General features: G+C 35.2%; 4 protein-coding genes across 4 annotated transcripts; 3 read left to right on the top strand and 1 right to left on the bottom strand.

Annotated features, from left to right (window-relative positions):
- The first annotated feature begins 163 nt into the window (after window positions 1-163).
- Window positions 164-4,605, top strand: LOC127905084 (enoyl-[acyl-carrier-protein] reductase [NADH], chloroplastic-like). The gene is made up of 13 exons (XM_052451390.1): window positions 164-390; window positions 1,103-1,416; window positions 1,734-1,843; window positions 1,954-2,009; window positions 2,092-2,176; window positions 2,268-2,315; window positions 2,707-2,781; window positions 2,854-2,965; window positions 3,065-3,116; window positions 3,203-3,254; window positions 3,344-3,401; window positions 3,998-4,096; window positions 4,188-4,605. Exons 2-13 carry the CDS (start codon window positions 1,140-1,142, stop codon window positions 4,346-4,348), a joined length of 1,185 nt encoding a protein of 394 aa, XP_052307350.1. The 5' UTR covers window positions 164-390; window positions 1,103-1,139; the 3' UTR covers window positions 4,349-4,605.
- Window positions 4,606-4,869: 264 nt separating this feature from the next.
- On the bottom strand, window positions 4,870-7,648 carry LOC7461392 (non-structural maintenance of chromosomes element 4 homolog A). The gene is made up of 7 exons (XM_002304857.3): window positions 7,221-7,648; window positions 7,055-7,135; window positions 6,637-6,889; window positions 6,317-6,407; window positions 5,696-5,912; window positions 5,500-5,591; window positions 4,870-5,425 (listed from the first exon to the last, which is right to left on the bottom strand). Exons 1-7 carry the CDS (start codon window positions 7,414-7,416, stop codon window positions 5,174-5,176), a joined length of 1,182 nt encoding a protein of 393 aa, XP_002304893.1. The 5' UTR covers window positions 7,417-7,648; the 3' UTR covers window positions 4,870-5,173.
- Window positions 7,649-8,328: 680 nt separating this feature from the next.
- On the top strand, window positions 8,329-14,843 carry LOC127905083 (uncharacterized). The gene is made up of 3 exons (XM_052451389.1): window positions 8,329-8,885; window positions 8,984-9,719; window positions 13,553-14,843. Exons 1-3 carry the CDS (start codon window positions 8,572-8,574, stop codon window positions 14,519-14,521), a joined length of 2,019 nt encoding a protein of 672 aa, XP_052307349.1. The 5' UTR covers window positions 8,329-8,571; the 3' UTR covers window positions 14,522-14,843.
- Window positions 14,844-16,369: 1,526 nt separating this feature from the next.
- On the top strand, window positions 16,370-18,650 carry LOC127905118 (uncharacterized). Its single transcript, XM_052451617.1, has 2 exons — window positions 16,370-16,921; window positions 18,207-18,650. The coding sequence occupies exons 1-2, from the start codon at window positions 16,570-16,572 to the stop codon at window positions 18,527-18,529; spliced, it is 675 nt and encodes a 224-aa protein (XP_052307577.1). The 5' UTR covers window positions 16,370-16,569; the 3' UTR covers window positions 18,530-18,650.
- The last annotated feature ends 6 nt before the right edge of the window (window positions 18,651-18,656 follow it).

Below are 18,656 nucleotides of genomic sequence, written 5' to 3'. Positions count from 1 at the left end.
AAAATAGTAACGAAATCAGATAAATAGTCTCAAAATCAAATTAAATTGAAATTAAAACCTAATCTAATCCAAAGTACAGAATTTGATCTGATCAAATGTAACAAAATATGAGGACCAACCTTGATTATTAGCCACCAGGCTAAATAACCATAAAAGAAACAGCAAGTAAACAAACAGAACAGAACAGAAGAGTCAGCTTTCAATCAATCTAGGAGCCTCGATCTTGTCGAAAAAACCCACAAAAACCCTTCTCTTCTTTTAAAAAAAGGCTCAACATTTCCTTCGTAACTCTCACCAAAAGCAAAATTTTCTTCTTTATTAGCTTTTTAGAAGAAAACCCATTTCTTTTCTAAGCTAATTTTTCACATTGGCTGTCTACATTTTCCAAAGGTAGCTTACAGCCTTACACACTGACCCTCACTTACTTTCTCTCTGTTTGTGCGTGTTTTAATGCCTAATCTATTGGTTTTTCTCTAATTTGGGTTGGATTTGTAATTAGAATATGAGATTTGAGCTAGTTGGGGTTGATGGTTTGGTGGATTTTGAAGTTGAATTGCTTGTTTTTATGTTGGTTGATGTTTGTGAATGATTGAAGTTAATTAAAGATATGTTCTTTTTAGATCTTGACTAAGTACACATTTTAGCTTGTAGTTTTTCTGTTTAGCTCATAATGTTAGTTTTCTTGGTGCAGTTCTTTATGTTGTGGCTCCATTAGCTTGGTTCCAGTAGTATTTTGATTTGCTATTCAATTTTATTGTCTTTCCTTGGATTCATAGAGGTGGTTTTTTTGTTCATCATAGGAGTGAGAGTTTTTTAAGATGACAAGAAGTCACAAGAATGGAGAGTAACAAGTTTTTTTTTTTTTTTAAAAAAAAATTATGGAGAAAATAGTGATTTTCATGAAAGCATAGCATGCAAATGCCAAATTTTCGTGACATAGAATGTTGAAAATTAGTAATTAATATGCTTCGGTTCATGACTCGTGATCCATAAATGGATTTCTACCTTTGGAGTGCTTAGTCTTGGCAGGATTTTGAGATGATATTATAGAGATGGATTTCATGTGGTGAAGCATGGTGAATGATCTTTAGATGTTCTGCAGGTCTCAATTTTCTTCTAAGAAGTTATTTTTATCAAGAATGGCGGCAACTGCGGCTTCTGGCCTTCAAATGGCAACTGCAAGGCCCTGCATTTCCTCTTCCCACAGAGTGGTCAAGGCAGGTGCTGCTATTCTTGGAGCCAGTTCTAAAGGGGCATCATGGGCTAAGCTTGCGAGTGGTTCTCATATATCGTCTATTCAGCCTTTCCAAAGGACTTTCATGTCATCTTCAGTTAAATTGAATAAGGTTGTGACAAAGGCAACGTCTGAATCTAGTGACAGTAAGCCAGTGTCTGGATTGCCAATTGATTTGAGAGGTACGTTTGCTTTTCTCTTGTTTCTCTATTTGTTGGCTAGAATGCTCAACTCTTTGCCTGCATATGCTCTTAGCATTTATGGAAGCAGAATCTAGAAAACGTTTTTTCCCCTCTATAAATGATGGAATCAACATCTATTTTAAATCAGTCATCTTCTTGCCAAACCTCTTTTAGCACTGAAGTTGATTTTTGAGATTCTCCTTGAATTGCCTATATTTAGGTTTGCATGCTACTAAAAAGGCCATTTTCTGCCATCTTTTGAATACACTTAGTACTTCTGCAAATCCGTGATCATCTAAACTAAAAGCAATGTTTAGGTAAACGGGCATTTATTGCTGGTGTAGCTGATGACAATGGGTATGGTTGGGCCATAGCAAAATCTCTTGCTGCTTCAGGTGCTGAAATTCTTGTCGGAACATGGGTGCCTGTTAGTAGATCAATTACCGTTCTTCTTTACAATATCTTTTTTCTTGTTTGCTTAAATTTTCTATGCCATGTAAAAGTATTCTGTTAGTGACTTGGAAGCTTCTTTTGCAGGCTTTGAACATTTTTGAAACAAGCCTGAGACGGGGGAAATTTGATGAATCTCGCGTGTAAGATGCTAGAGGTTATCTAATTTATGCTCTGATGTGAGACTTATAAAGGGAATCTACTAACAATTATCCGGCTCTTCAGGTTGCCAGATGGTTCTTGGATGGATATCACCAAAGTATACCCCCTTGATGCAGTGTTTGACAACCCTGAGGATGTACCTGAAGATGTAATGGACGAGAAGAATATAGTCTATGTGCAATACATGAAATCAGTCTAACATCTTTTGACATAACAAGCTTTTATGTTATTTCTTGCAGGTGAAAGCAAATAAACGTTATGCTGGATCCAGTAAATGGACTGTTCAGGTATGGGCCCATAAATTTGTAGTTCCCTTGTTTATCATGTTGAATTCTTCCAAGAGCCCCCGTTAACCTTGTATTGCATTTCCATGATTTAAATTGTTTACCTTGTGTTGCTTTACCCCAAAATTTCAAACTTGTAGATCAGATTTTAGTTATTCTCAGACTGAAAGATTTTGATATCTTGTTGTTTAGTTTTCTACCCTTGAATATAGGTTGTTTGGATGTTTCGTTGTCTTATAAAGGATTCCAGACAGACAACCTTGCTTGTTTTTTAAATTTCCACACGTGACATGTTTAGCATGTGGTTTCTCCATCATCTTAGAGATTTTCAACTTTTATAATGGGCTACAGATTTATGTATCCAGTGACCTTCTATATGGTCATTTTTTTGCAGGAAGTTGCTGAATCTGTCAAACAGGATTTTGGCAGCATTGACATCCTTGTGCACTCGCTTGCCAATGGACCGGAGGTAAAAGAAATTCTCATATTGAACCTTGTATGAATTTTTATATTTTCTACATAACAATGAGCATCTTAATAGGTCAGCAAACCCCTTTTGGAAACATCAAGAAAAGGATATCTTGCAGCCATATCTGCATCCAGTTACTCGTATGTTTCTTTACTCAAGCATTTCCTTCCAATTATGAATCTGGGTATGGCTTCTTTCTTGTATAATCTTGCAGCATTTTCAGTTACATCTCTAATTTCTTTAGACATGCAAACATGATCTAAACAGATTTATGTTGATGCAGGTGGTTCATCTATTTCTCTCACATACATTGCTTCAGAGAGGATCATACCAGGGTATGTTTGTCTTGATGTTTTCATCTTCTGGAGTCGCACAATTATGAGTTTTCATAGCTTATAGTTTCAATTTTTCTTGTATGCAGATATGGTGGAGGCATGAGTTCTGCCAAAGCTGCACTTGAAAGTGACACACGTGTAAGTATTCGTTTCCTTTCTACCTCTGCTCTTGATGTATGAATATACAAAGCAACTTGGATTTTCTTGACTTATTTATTCTTATACAGGTGCTTGCATTTGAAGCAGGAAGGAAAAACAGAATCAGGGTCAACACAATATCTGCTGGTAACTCACCCCTCAATTTTCTATCAATTTCTCATCTTTTTCAACAGAGTTTAACAATCCTGTTGAAGCCAATGCCTTTAGTTTATCTTTGATCACTAGGATGTTGTACCACTGCCCATGGCCTTACCTCCACCAACCAGTTTTAATCAAGATGTAAGCATATCCAGAGAATATAATTTGGGGCCATCTTGTTCAGTAACCCTAGTTGATTGGAATATAAATTCTGATGTATTTTTTATTTTCGTTCTCAACTCAGTTCTCTAGATAGGTAGCTCTTTGTTTGTGCACAGTAGCTATAACTAGATAGGCTGCTCTTTATCAGTACACAATAGCTATAACTAGATGCTTTAAAAACTTTCGAGTCTCTGCTATATGTAACACTTAAGATATTATTCATTGGCAAGTTGAGTCTCTGCTATACATAACACAATTGCTTTAGCACCGTCTTTCATTGTCCCATTTCTGGATTAGTGCAGTTTTAAGTTGGTACTAAATTACACTACACTTGTAGTCTGGATTTGTTTGATATCAGCAGATTTGAGTACTTTTACAAGTATCTCCTTTGTTGCTATTGCCTCAACTTTCTTGACCCGCAGGTCCACTAAGAAGCCGTGCTGCAAAAGCAATTGGATTTATTGATACTATGATTGAATATTCATTAGCCAATGCACCCTTGCAAAAAGAGCTATCTGCAGGTGATCTTGAGTAGTTCCCTACCACTAGATTTTATTTCTTCATTTTCTTCAACCGATGGTCATTACTAAGTTTACAAAACTGATCGAACAGATGAGGTGGGCAATGCTGCTGCCTTCTTAGCATCACCTTTGGCTTCTGCAGTCACTGGTACTGTTATGTATGTTGACAATGGCCTCAACACAATGGGTGTCGGAGTTGACAGTCCGATATTCAAAGACCTTGACATTCCAAAAGACAATCACCAGGGTTAAACTACAGGCAGGTTGATCCATCAAGTGAGACTTTGATTACATAGTGCTGCCTTCTTATTCTCATCCACCCCTTCATTGGCATCGCCAGCGGCCCCAATTTTTACATGAGAATTTGTTTTTAGAGGGACAATGATAGTTGCAGACAATGTTTGCAATGTTCAACTTTTTCTTCCTGTAGTGATTGCTGCTTGCACAGATTGTAACAACTTTAAGGTTGTACGTGTATGGGCTAATTAGATCCCTTCTCTTGTTTGCAATTCCCTTCTCTCTTTTTTCCCCTCGCTATCACCATGCAAATAATCCTTTCAGCTTATGCTGCAAGCTAACATTATCTACCAATTGACTCACGGTATGTGAATCAGTTGCTTATGGACGTTCGATAACACTTTGCTAGTATTACTGTATGACTGTGTGGCACCGTTGTGTTAGCTAACATTATCTACCAATTCAAGAGGCAAGGCATAATAATAACCTACCAAAAACCAGTAACTGATTTGAAAAGATTGCAGTAATGCACCAAGTACAAAATGTCCCTAAGAACTTGGATTGGTCTTTCATGACGAATATGCATAGTGACTACTGAGGTTAGTGGACTAGTTTGACAAATCATCCTTGCATAGAATCCTAAAGAAGTTGCTTGTAACTTGAAGATCAGTTTCCCAGAAGGAAAGCGAAAAGACAGCATCAGCCTGAAACTGCAGCCGGCACTGCAAATTGTTACTTAGTAGCCTAAATACGCAAGGTTTACTTGTATATATATACACATTATGCAACCCAAAATAGAAGCCGCTACCATAACTTGCAATCATTAAGCAAGCCTCTCATTCAAGCAAGCTTACGCCTACACCTCATGAGGCCAGTGGCTCTTGCATCTACATCATCATCAATATCGGGAGAGTCTTCCACGACAACTGAATCTTCTTGGACAACCAGGCCACGGTTCCTAGAGAATTTCCTGATGGGTGTCCTAGATCGTGTTCCTTCAGTGTTGTTAGCATCTGGCTCCACCTGAGAAGCACCAGAACTTTCCCTATGTGGCATAAGCTCCTCGCCATCCGGCACCACACCCTTCATCAGCTGCAAATCGATTATTGCCAAAACAGAAGTTAGACATCTTTGTTGGCCCAAAAAATCAAATTCCTATTCCTTACCTTCCAATCTCTAAAGTCAAATCTGAACACGAAATGTCTGTAAGCAACCTCCCCTGACATAACAGAACTGGGAGCTGGAGCATTCCTAGGTGCTGAAGAAATAAGTGACAAAAAGAGTCAGGCCAACAGTAAAAATATAAAAAGTACAAATCAAATGAAGATAAAATCTGAATTTACTCTGAAGAAACACACTTACAAACAAAATGGCATCCACTTTCATCCACAACAATTTTAACCCTGCCATCTTTCACTAAGAATGAGAGTGCAAATAAATTCTCCACAGTCTCTGCAAAAGACCTTCTGTTCAAGATCAAATTTTCAAGTCTAACACTTTTCTTCTCCTTTAAGATATCAAAGATTATTTTCATATTCTTATCAGTATCTGTCTTCTTTTCTCCTCCAGCATCATCAACCTAGTTCACATGACCACTAATTTGTATCAGTGCTAATTCTTGCCAGAAAATCATGGGAAAATCAATTGTGCACGTCATAGTTATAGTCTAGCAAATACGAGAAACTTTTAGGATCATTGAACTTCGGAACACACTACAAATCACAACTAGTTATGGATTATTGAACTTTGGAACACACTAACACACACCTTGCATCTATTCAAATACGAGAAACTTATAAATCACAATTGACACTGCAAATAGAAACAGGATTTGCTTTCCCCGTTCCCACAGTCTGCAACTAGCATAACAACACCCCCCCAACCAGCCCGAGCTTTTTCAGTTGGCCTTGTAATCAAAATCTTGCAATCACTCAATCTTGCAATCAAAATCAACATTAAAGATGAGAAAAAAAGGAGTATCACCTCTTCAGGCCGAGCCTTTTCAGCTGGCCTTGTACGCTTTCTATGAACCGCTGCCTTTCTTTGTTTCAACTCCGTATTCATTGGTCCCAACCTGAACAAAACATCATCAAGAAAACATAAGCACCAAAAGATAATCACCAATGACAGTTCAGATTATTACAACTGTCAATGCTCATATGTACATGCAGCGCAACATGTATTTAATACACGCATGATCAAGACACCACGTTAGCTACATTTCCACGCACCAGTAGTGATCGAATTTCACTAGCGTTTCTCAGACTAATAATGGTATAAGAGGGTACGAAACGAAGACTCACATCGTACTAACCCCCGTGCACCTCCGAAAAATAGGAGAAACAAGAAGGCCAAGATCTTTCCACTTGATTGAAACCGGAGCATCCTCATCATTGTCTAGACTCCTAGTTTGCTGTCCAAACTCTTTAATCAAATGGGACACAAAATCTGCAGGTGTAATACCCTCATTTGACTGTGACTTAACAGAAGACACCAATGTGTTAGCTAACCCTAATAACGCCTCTGCATCTGCAACTTGCTCTCTTGGCTTCTGCACTGAATTCCCAATGTGGGTTCACACGAAAATCCATAAATCTTAACATTCTTTGCATAATTACAAGAATAATAAAACAAAATCACATTTTCTCGTACTTATTAATTTTAAATTAATTTCAAAAATAAAAATAAATTCTGTAGAGAATAAAAAAAAATCAAATTTACCAAATTTATGCAAGTCTTCAACTTCCTTAATCATAGTATTAAACCTATCCAAATCGTGTCTCGTCAAATCATCTCTCTTATCTGCAACCAAAAATTAAATAAATAAATAAATAAATACAAATAAATAAAAAAATTGAACAATTTGAAACCAAGAAATAATCAATACCCTTGATTCTATTCTGTAAGGTACGATACATGGACCGGAGGACTCGCCGGTCCATTTGCTGATTCGGTTCTTCCACTCCTGACTTGCCTCGGCTCCGAGTCACTCGTTCGCGCTTCATTTCCCTGGGTTCTTGGTTCAAGTCACCTGGGTTTCCATTGCTAGTACTCCCTGCCTCTCTCTTCACAGTTCTACTCATAATCTTCAAAAAAAAAAACAGCTTCCAAGAATTCTGATTCAAGAGTCTTAAGGAAAAAAAAAACAAAGAAATCCCAGAGCAAGATTCTTGAGAGTGTTTTTGTTAGTTGCAGAAGTAATAGCTGTGTTTTATCCGTGAGAGGAATTTTCGAGATGAAGGTTTCCTTTCCCGCTCTAGTGAAATTTGGCAAACTTGAAAAAATACTTGCTTTTTTTTTTTTTTGTTGAGGTAACACATAAGGGTAACATGATAACATCATGAAATTTAAAAAACCAGTCATTAAACCTGATCTTCCGGTCATGGGTTTGGGCCATTATGATGTTGTTATTTTTTTTAAGTTAATATTAAATTGTTTTGAAAAAATTTAAAAATTAAACTAGGTTTTTATAGGTTAACATATAAAATTAATTCTTAATTATCTAAATTTAAAACTGATTTAGTCTAGATCTTGGATGAGCAAGCCATTAATTTTACTAGCCTAATTGAGTTTAATAACACTATTTATTTAAATCATACTTATTAAATCAAATTGACTCATAACTTAGATCAAGAATTCAGTAGTTTAAGTTAAATTAACTTGAATAAATATAAAAAGATATTATTAAAAAAAAAAATTTAAAATGACATGTTTTTTATTTTTAAAATAAACTAATTTTGATTAGGTTCAAGTCGACAAGGTTTATCCAATCAACCACTACCGGGTTGAATATAAAACCTAGTCCAAGCCTAATCCTAGATTAAGGGGTCGCATGATTGACCTGTCGGGCAAGATCAGGCTAATAACACATTAGTATAAACTACGACCGTACAAGGATAACCTATAGGATCCAAAGTGTAACATTATTGCATCTACAGGGACTAAACTCTCATTTCACCAACCCCAAAATCCAATTCCATTGCAAGCTTTCGTTCATCAATCACTCGAAACTTTTTTTAAAAAGCCCATGAGAAATAGCCAAACCCAAAACCGCGAAAACAAGAGCAAAATCGAAACAGAGAAGAAAAATTCATCGTCGTCGTCCATTAACAATCAGACTGTATATATATGACAGATCAAATCAATCAGAGCACAAAAACCCTAATTTCAAATAAATCTTAAACACCATGAAATGAAACGTTTTTCTTCATCTTGTTCGTCGACATTTCTCGTCCTTCATGGCTAAACAACAGCCGCTTCAGCAACCGTCAACGCCATGGGGCACGTTAGAGGAGTTACTGCTAGCGTGCGCCGTGAACCGGCATGGGACAGATAGATGGGACTCCATAGCTATGGAAGTATCTAACAGAACCTCCACTCTGTCCTCCCTCACTTCACAAAACTGTATTGACAAGTTCGATGATCTCAAACGACGTTTCGGTTTCCCTACGGAGCTACAAAACGACACCGCTTCTTTGTTAGTTGATGAGCTCCGTAAACTTCGCGTCGATGAGCTTCGTCGTGAAGTCCATCAGCGCGACGTATCTATCGTGTAACTAACAGTAAACGACACCGGTTTGGTCTTTGAAAGATGCGGTTGCAGCTTTGTTTTGAGATCTAACGAGTTTTGTGTTCGGTGTTGATTGACAGGTCGCTTGAAATGAAGGTGAAGAGATTGGAAGAGGATAGAGAGAAGAGCTTGAAGGAGAAGCCACCAGATCTGCCGAAGCCTTCTCCGGAGACTGTCGCCGGGAAATCCGCGACCGGTGAGGAGTGTGGTGATGGTGATGAACGATCGTTCAATGAATCCAATTCGACGAGTCAACAGCCGCAGAAAGCCGAGGCGGAAGCGAAGAAAGAACGAGACGAGGATACAGAGGTAAAACCTGAACCGGATTCGATTAAGGATGATCCAGATCCGGCTCGGTTAGGATCTGACCCGGAAGCTGAGCGGGAATGGTCATATAACGGTAAGTTAGAAGATGAAGACGATAAAAAACCGAAAAAGGAAATGAAAATTGAGAGTGTGAGTCGGGTGGGTGTACTCGGTCCTGACTCGAACGAGTTAGGTGAGTCAGTAGGGGAGTCCAAGCGGGAAGAGAAAGAGAAGGATATTAAACAGATTAATAATAGTAATAATAATAATAATAATAATAATAGTGACGTGCAAAGTTCAGTGAGTTTGTCGCTGAAAAAGAAGAAACGACGTCGTGGTAGTGGAGAAGGGAGTAGCAGTGGAGAGGAGGAGAGAGAGGGTGGTGATGATGAGGTTTCTCCCGCCACGAAAACGTTGCCTGCCGTCAAATCTGAACCATGGCTCAAACTTCTTGAGATTATTCGCTCTCATCAGCTCGGCTCAATCTTTGAAAAGCGGCTTCGAAGCCAGGTAATATTCTTATAATCTTTATAAATTACTCCTTTTTAAAATATAAAATATATAAAAAGTAAAATTAAAAAACATATTATAATATGATATAACATTTAAAATTAAAATCATGCTACTTATGTCATACCTTGTACTAACATATGATATAAGAATTTGATTGACGCAATATGAAAATTTAATTAAATTTAAGTTAATGAGAGTTTACATGATCATATGATATAAAAAATTAAATTTAAAATCATGCTACTTATGTTATATCTTGTATCAATTTATTCCACGACGATAATTATAATAGCTGGATAAATCATTTTATCGATGTGATTCAAGAGTTTAATTCACACGATGTGAAAATTTAATTAAAATGTAATTAAATTTAAGTTAATAAAAGTTTAATTTAATTGGAATCCAGCTTAATTTTTTTATTTTAGTTGGTATGACGGTTCACGTTAACACTATTAGGTAAAACATTAATTACGTTTTAATAAAAAAATTGCAATTACAGCTTGGCACTGGACTGTGTTGAGGTTATATAATAGTAGGCAGACCGTGTTCATGTGAGGGTGTTTTGGTAATTTAAATCGTGGGGAGAATACGATGGAGGAGGATGTCGAGGTTAATATTGCAATGCATGCGCCTCCTAGTTTCTAAAAATTCTTTTTTGCGGTGCCGTACATTAGATATTTAGATCTTGGGTGGACGGTGAGGATGCAATGCATCTTGGTCTAGGTGGGGTCCAAAGTAAGAGTTTTGAAAATAACGTTAATGATTTTTGGAGTACAGTTAAAGATAATTGCAGTTGTTGCTGGCTTGTCTGTTTTAAGGTGTGTTTAGCAAGGCTGTGCAATTATTATTTTGTAAAATTTAAAAAACAATAAATTATTATTATTTTTATTCAAAAATAATTTTTAAAAAGTAAAATAAAAATATTATTTTAATATATTTTTAAATAAAAATTATTTTAAAAAATAATCATTATTATACTTCTAAATATCTTTTGAGAGATAGATTAAGTTTTTGAAAAGCATTTTGTAACCACAACGCAAAACACCTTTATTTAATACACAGCTGGCTTGTTCAACAGCTGGCTCAAGTGAATTGAAAGCCATGTTTTTTATAATGTTTTGCCCTTTGCCTTGTTCATAAATGAAAAGAAAATAATAGTAATATAACGTCTGCGTGTTGACTCACTGTCACTGATCCATTTGGCTTTTTAAGCTTTATACCTAACTTATTAAGCCCGAATTGAATTGTATCATGACCATATTCAAGGTTTGGATTATAGATTGATATTAATCTAAGTAAATTAAATGATATTATTTTAAGATTTTTTAAAAAAATTTAAATAATATTGTTTAGAAATTCTTTTTAAATCAAATTAGATTTTAATCAAGGTGATTGGATAATACCGAGTTAACTCTTATCCATTTTATTTTTGACTTGTCAAAATTAAAAGTTGGGGCGCCAAGTTAATATTCCTGTCAAGTTAAATTGAGTTTAATATTATTGTTTTAGACTAACAAAATATTCTATTCAAACATGATTGATTCTCGTGGCTGAGGATTGGATATGATTGCACGCGAATGTTTTAATTCATAATTAAAAGTACTATGTACAGAAGAAGTAGAGTTTTTTTTTTTTTTTTTGCCAATAGGGAATTTTTCCTGAAAAGCAAGATTTAGGAGCTAGATATTGGGAAATAGGCTGCATATATTCAGTTTTCTTTTAATAGGATAATTTTCTAGAAAATCATAACAAGTTTTGAAATGCCATTTTCTAATTTCTTGCTCGTCTGCTCTCTCTTTCGTCCAAAACTTGTGTGAATCTAGTTCTAGTCTTACAAGTTAGAAACCACAAAAGGGGTTTCAAATCGGTCTACCACCTAATTTAATCTATCAACAAGAAATTAAAGATGCTTCAACGTTAAGATTTTACGTTAAACAATTACATGGTTTGAAATATTTTGATGCCTTTCTTCTCTTATCTTCGGTTTTGTAATTTTGTTTGTTGTCGTCTTTCTATGCCTTTTGACTAACTAGGAGCCAGCTAGCCAATCACCTTCTTATTTGCTAGGACCAACAACTTTTCACGTATGGAACTCGTTCTCTTCGCAAACTTTATGGATGCCATGATATTTCTCAATCAATCTACTTTTATCATTTTTTTATTTTTTAATTCTCTCTTCTTCTTCTTTTCATTCCGATCCGCAGTAAAGATTTAGGCGACTCTTGGTGTGAGGTTAGAAAATGGAAGTGAATTATTGAAAAATAATCTTTATATATGTACAAAGTTTTTGAAAAGTATATTTGGTGTGATAATAAATTCGAAGATGGATTTTTGGTGAAAATAGGTATAGAATAATTAGAAAAATTAAAAATTATTTTGTGTATTTTGATTTGAGACAGCCATTTCTGGGATTTGTGGGCAAGATTTACCCTGCGAAGACCCCAGCTATCTTCCTTGATACCTAACCTCGCTCAAAAACTTGTACCATCGATGGTACAAAAGTAATTTCCAGCCCCATCAGTCTTGTATCGAACGTAATCTTAATCTTAAACATTCTCAAGAGGTGAAATAACTAGTTGTGGGGATAGAATATGCTATAGTCAGTACCTAGAAAATATATTCTGAGATGAGAAATATTCTTAAGTGCAGGGGGTAATTTCAGGTCGTCCATGCTCCAAAAGTATGTCAAAAAAATTTCGTGGATTGAATCTTATTTAGAGCATGTTGATGTTTGATATTATGATTGTGGTTGTTTTTTAAAGTGTTTTTTATTTAGAAATATATTAAAATAATATTTTTATTATTTTTTAAAAATTATTTTTTATATCAAAGAATTAAAATGATTTAAAAATATTTTAAAAAATATTAATTTGAAAAAAAAATAAAATATTTTAAAATATTTTTAAAATATAAAAATAAACAGTATCTATAAATAAGAGCTGGCCACCACCCCTGCCAATCTGTTGGTGGACATAAAAGCCTGTTTTGTACGGTCAGGAATATTGACTTTTTGACGGCTATTTGGTTTATGACCTCATCGCACGTGTTCTCAGTTGCTTGGAAAATAAAAGGGACAGGGTGGGTTTTGGGCTCTCTGCTCTCTGTATAGCATTTGGGCTTGTTTTTCAAAAAAGCAATCCCCAGCCACGTATTTTAGTTTTTTAGAGGAAGGAAATATGGATGACAATGATATCGATGGAATGGATTTTGTATTATTTGTTCCCGCACTCAAGCTCAAAATAGTTATTTAAACTTGACCCAAGTCCGAATGGGCTGTAATTGGGTTTTTTTTGGGCATTCATAACTCAAATTCAACATAATTAGCTTAAATTTTAAGGTTATTTATTATTTATTTATTTTAGATCGGGTAGGATGTGGATTGCCACTTTTGACATGCCACACGAATTTTCTTTCCTCGTCGAAGACAACTTATGTTTACATTCTAAGCTTATTAGTCAAACTCAATTTGATTGTGGCCGAGGAATTAAACAACTTATGCTTACAATCTAAGCTTATTAGTCAAACTCAATGTGATTGTGGCAGAGGAATTAAAAATAAAGGTTAAAAATAAAGTAGAGAATAATCTGAATTATTAATTGAATTCCCATAATTCTGATATAAAAGTTACAATATTCCTGCAAAATTGATTCCATGTCTTCTTTGGAATAGCCAACATCTTTTGTTTGGTGTCGAATGGCTCAACAGTGATTGCTAGTGACCCTGCGTGTTCAGGAGGGAATTTTGAAATAAAAAGTATTTTTTTTTATTCGTTATGGTACTTCTGATCAGTATCTGATGTTATTTACAACAACAATAATATTGTTTTGCAGGAATCTGAAAGGTACAAAAAGTTGATTCGGCAGCACATGGATCTCCAAATGATTCAATCTAGGCTTGATAAAGGGGTCTACTCCAAATGCTTCAAAAAATTGTTCAAGGATCTCCTGATTTTATTGAACAACGCAATCGTTTTCTTCAGAAAAAACTCACCAGAAAATCTTGCTGCGAATGAACTTCGAGCTGTAGTTTTGAAGGAAATGAAGGAGAAGCTTCAGAAACCGAAACCGAAACCTGTGGCTGTCAAACCTGCAACTGAACAATATTCTGCTTCCTTTTCAAAGCCGAACAAATCTACTTCTACTATGGTGGCCTGCAGCAAACACAGTTCCATAAAAGCAATATCTGAAGGTGCTGGTAAAAAAGATGATAAAAAAGATGCAGAGATCGAAGAAAAACCCAAGGCAAATGAAAAGAAGCTTGAAGTCTCGATTGTGAGGATCGAGGAGAAGGGTTTAAAGAAGAAAACAACAAAAGAGAGGTCAGTCTCGGGGCGTAGAAACTCAAGAGCAAGCAATATGAATGGAGAGATAAAGCATCAATATGGTGGTAATGAATTAAGTTCACATGACGCGTTGGAGATTACGGTAGATAGGAAAGAAAGCACAGGCAGGAAGAAGCTAGGAGCAGCAAGCTTCTTGAAAAGAATGAAGCAAAATTCTCCAGGTCAAGTGACGGAGAATGACGACGATGACTCCTCCTCATCGGAGGATGAGAGTAAAGATAGTAAAACGGTGGATAAAAAGAGGAGAAGAAGGGAAGCAGATAGGATAACAAAGAGGGTAACTAGGAGTTCGAAAGGAAGAGGTTTGGGAGAAGATAGTCGAAACATAAAAAGAGGAAGGCCACCGAAAAAGCAAATGGATTCGGGTGGTGGGACGGGGAAGAGAGGGAGAGAGGACGATGATTCTGAGGTCGGAGTTGGGGGTGCTGGAAGAGCGAAGAAGAGATCAAGGAGGTGATGGTGGTGGTTGTATAATGTAAATTATTTTGGAGAGATTTTTGGATTTTTGTTTGGGCAGTAGAGTGACGTCCGCATAGTCAGTAGAGAAAAGGGGTGAGATTGTGTGGAAAGATCAGACAGAAGGGAGGAAGTGGGATTGTATTTTGAAGTTATAGAATGTTTGTAGTATAGCCAGCCAGTGAATATACACAGCATGTCTAGGGAAAACATGAATGATAGGTTTTTAATTATTTTTTTTGCTTGTCTTTGAAGTATGCAAATGAATCATGATCTTCAAATTCTAAAATTATTAATTATTATTATTATTATTATTATGACTACTATCATTGTGTCTACCACTATTAAATTATTGTTTTTGTTATTATCATCACCACAATTATTACTAATATTATCATTATTAATAATAATAGCAACATTTCTATTAATACTATTATTATTTTAATAATCAACACCATAATCATTATTATTATTATTATTAAAAGACTAAAATACTCCTAACAAAATGAATTAAATGTCTTGCATCCAAAGGTGCAAGTGTAATTTTATCGTGTATAAAAAAAAATACCTAAATACCCTTATTTGACACCATTTAATATTTTTTGCTTCTGATAGTATTTTGGTTATTTTACTATTTATAAAATATTAAATAGATAAAAATACATTCAAACAAATCAGTACTAACTTATAGATTATATGAAAAATACTAAAATACCATTAATTCACATGCATCTATTTTTTGATGGGAATGAAAAAATAATCAACACAGAAAAAAAAAATATAAGAGTAGCTACAATGAATCTCCAATATCTTTTAGCATATTTGTTATTTCAAGCTTTTAGGTTGTTCAAAGTCACAATTTTGGTTGAGAGGGAGAGAATGATTTAGATACTTTCTTCATTTATCTAAGCACCAAAGACTTCAATTGAGCACACCCCCTCCTCACTCCCAATTTCACCCTCTAGATTGTTTCCAATTAGTAAAATGTTTTCAATCATGTGAATTATGTTTTCAAATTTGTACCTCTTTCTTTTTAAGCATGTTGAAAGTTTTGATATCTTCATCTTGATATTATATTAAAATATTTTGGATTTAATGATTATAAGTTCAACTTATATAAAATATTCTCACTCATTTCAGTTTTTTTTACTAAGTTAAATGAAAATAATTTCATGTTTAGATTATTTTTATGGATTTTGATATGAAATTTATCCAATTTATATATCAAAATTCTGATTTACTTGTATCTTTATCCATAGGATTAGCCAAAGCCAAATGATCCTAATACCTTCATTATCTAATAATTGTTTTTTACTACTTTCAGGTGTGCTAATGTTTTTTTTCTCAACTAAAACAATTAATGTGATGTTAAACACACATGACAGTCTCTCAAAATCTACAAATTTCACTCTCTGGACAACTTAGTTAAATCCTTAAGATTGGTCTAATGATGGAAAACACTCAAAATAATTTAATTTACTTGTTTAATTAGTGTCTTAAGATAACAGTATAGATAAAAAAAAAACAGAAAAATATTTAATTGAACAGAAAAAAACAAAGATGTAAAATAAACATTTTCTTAAAAAAAATTTGAAATGAGTTTTTATCTTTTTTATAACAAGAAATATAAGAAAATATGTTCTTTCATTTTTATATTTTTTTAATTTTGAAACACTAATTTATCAAAAAAGTTAATTCATTTCATTTGATTTAAAATGACCTGTTGTGGTAAAAAAAATTATAAAAAATTTCCAAAAAGTTTTACTCATGTCAATTGATTTAAAATGACCTATTGTGGTAAAAAAAAATTATAAAAGAAATTTCCCACGTGCAATCACTTCACTCAAATTCTAGCTAGTTTTTCTTCTCCCACTCCCAAAAACCTGCCTGACAAACAACTTCCATTTCACAAGTCATAACCCCCTGATCTCGTCGCTCCTCTTTCTTAACTCTTGTCTTGTCCAACCAAGTTACAAAAAGCCTCAATCTTTCGCTCTTTCTCATTCGTCAAAGCCACCCCATTTCTGATTTCCTCTCTTTGTGCCTCAGATGTCAAACTATACAGTTGAGTCCACCAAAGTAGAGACAAGTGATGGAGCCAAGCTTCATACAAGGCTGTTCAAGCCAATGGAAGAAGGGAAGATAACAGACAACTTGGTGGTTGTTCTTGTACATCCATTTTCGATCTTGGGTGGTTGTCAAGCTTTTTTAAAAGGAATTGCTGCTGGGTTGGCTGGAAAAGGTTATAAAACCGTGACCTTTGATATGAGAGGTGCCGGTAAGTCTACTGGGAGGCCTTCTCTTACTGGTTTTGCTGAAATCAAGGATGTCATTGCTGTTTGCAAATGGGTTTGTGAGAATCTGTCTTCTGATAGGATTTTGTTGGTGGGTTCTTCTGCGGGTATGTGTTTTTTGCTTCTTTTTTTTTATGTGTCTGTGATTTGTGATTTTTGGTGAGGAAAGTTTTATGCTTCGTGGGTGTTACTTAGAATGCTTATTTGATTGGTCTTCACGGGGATGGTGAGTCATTGGATCTGTGAACTGAGTGTTGGTTCCTGAATGTGAATCTGTGATAGTTGTTAGTTAGATTCTACTGTTTTGGTGTTATTCATAATTTCATATCACAAAGAAAAATGAACGAAAGAGAAAACAGTTTATTATCATCAGCATATCTGAGAAGGTGCATCATGATCTTGATGTCCAAGGAATGCCTGATTTGGACATATAGTGTCAAGGTTTGATGTTTCAAATCAATTTTTACATGTAATTTGCAGCATGGTTGAATATGCTAATTTGGAAGTTTGATGGGATTGAGGACTTAGTTTGAGATTATTGATGGTAATCAGTTTGAATTTTGGTGATGATTTTGCTTCTTGATAGAACTAGTCTAGCTCTAGCATATGCTTTGTTCAATTTGTCCATAAATTGGGATTTGAAGATCTGCTTTCTGTGACTTTATCTCAACTACTTTTCTGGTTCTTGTATTCTGTTTGTTTTGATGGATTTTAGTTGGTAGGATGAGTTAATATTATAAAGATGAACAGTTTTGTAAGAAAAGCACTGACATTTCTAGGTGTCACATTTCTGAATATCAGATTGTTTTTCTTACTGAAGCTTTTGGCTTAAACGTTTCGCCTCTATGTTCAGATTAACCCCTTTTGCCATAATTTAGGCTGCCACAGGCCACCATCACATGTAATTTCCATGTGATGGGAAAAAAGAAAGAGCTGGATATCTAGAAATATTGGTGTGTCCATATAATGGGAAAGCTTTAGGTAATGGAAAATTCCTTCCTAATCTGTATTGCTGATGAAGTTGATCCTTCTGAACATTGCTTTCTTTTCTGTTGCTTTTGATTGAATTTTGATCAACCCATTATATACTCCATGCAGTTCTGTTTTGATCTCCCTGCCAGTAGAGCTTTACAACTTGTCTTGCGCTGTCAATTATAGCAAATCTTCGCTGAAATATTATTTGTTAGGGTGTTGCTGCACTCTAGTCATTGTTTAGCATGATGGTGATGAATTCATGCTGCTGCTTTACTATGATTCCAATAATTCTAAATTCTCGACATTTAACTGCTATGGTAACATGAAATTCCACTAACTGCTATTGCAACATGAAATTGCACTGACTTCGTTGTGTGAAACTAACTAATCTTCGGATTATGTTTTCTCCTGGTACAGGCGCACCGATTGCAGGTTCTGCCGTAGATGAGATTAAAGAAGTCATCGGCTATGTAAGTATAGGGTACCCTTTTGGCATGTTCGCCTCTATCCTTTTTGGAAGACACCACAAGGGAATCCTGAAGTCTCCAAAGCCAAAACTTTTCGTTATGGGAACTCGGGATGGGTTTACCAGTGTTAAACAGCTGCAGAACAAGCTGAGTTCTGCTGCAGGACGTGTTGAAACACATCTAATTGAAGGAGCAAGCCACTTCCAAATGGAAGGTGCTGAATTTGATAACCAGATGGTGAACCTAATCCTTACATTTACCTCATCTTTATAGGAATATAAGATGCCTTGGTGGCTTGTGAGGTGTGCCGGGTTAGATTGCCTGAACTGTATTTCTTGTGCATGCCGATTATCTTTGTTTAATTTGCAGGTTTTGAATGATGGATTGCAGTCAACTAATG

This window comes from Populus trichocarpa, chromosome 3 (assembly GCF_000002775.5).
Source record: "Populus trichocarpa isolate Nisqually-1 chromosome 3, P.trichocarpa_v4.1, whole genome shotgun sequence".
Classification (NCBI taxonomy): domain Eukaryota; kingdom Viridiplantae; phylum Streptophyta; class Magnoliopsida; order Malpighiales; family Salicaceae; genus Populus; species Populus trichocarpa.
Note: the sequence above shows the minus strand (reverse complement) of the source record. Positions and strands in the feature narration are given on the sequence as shown.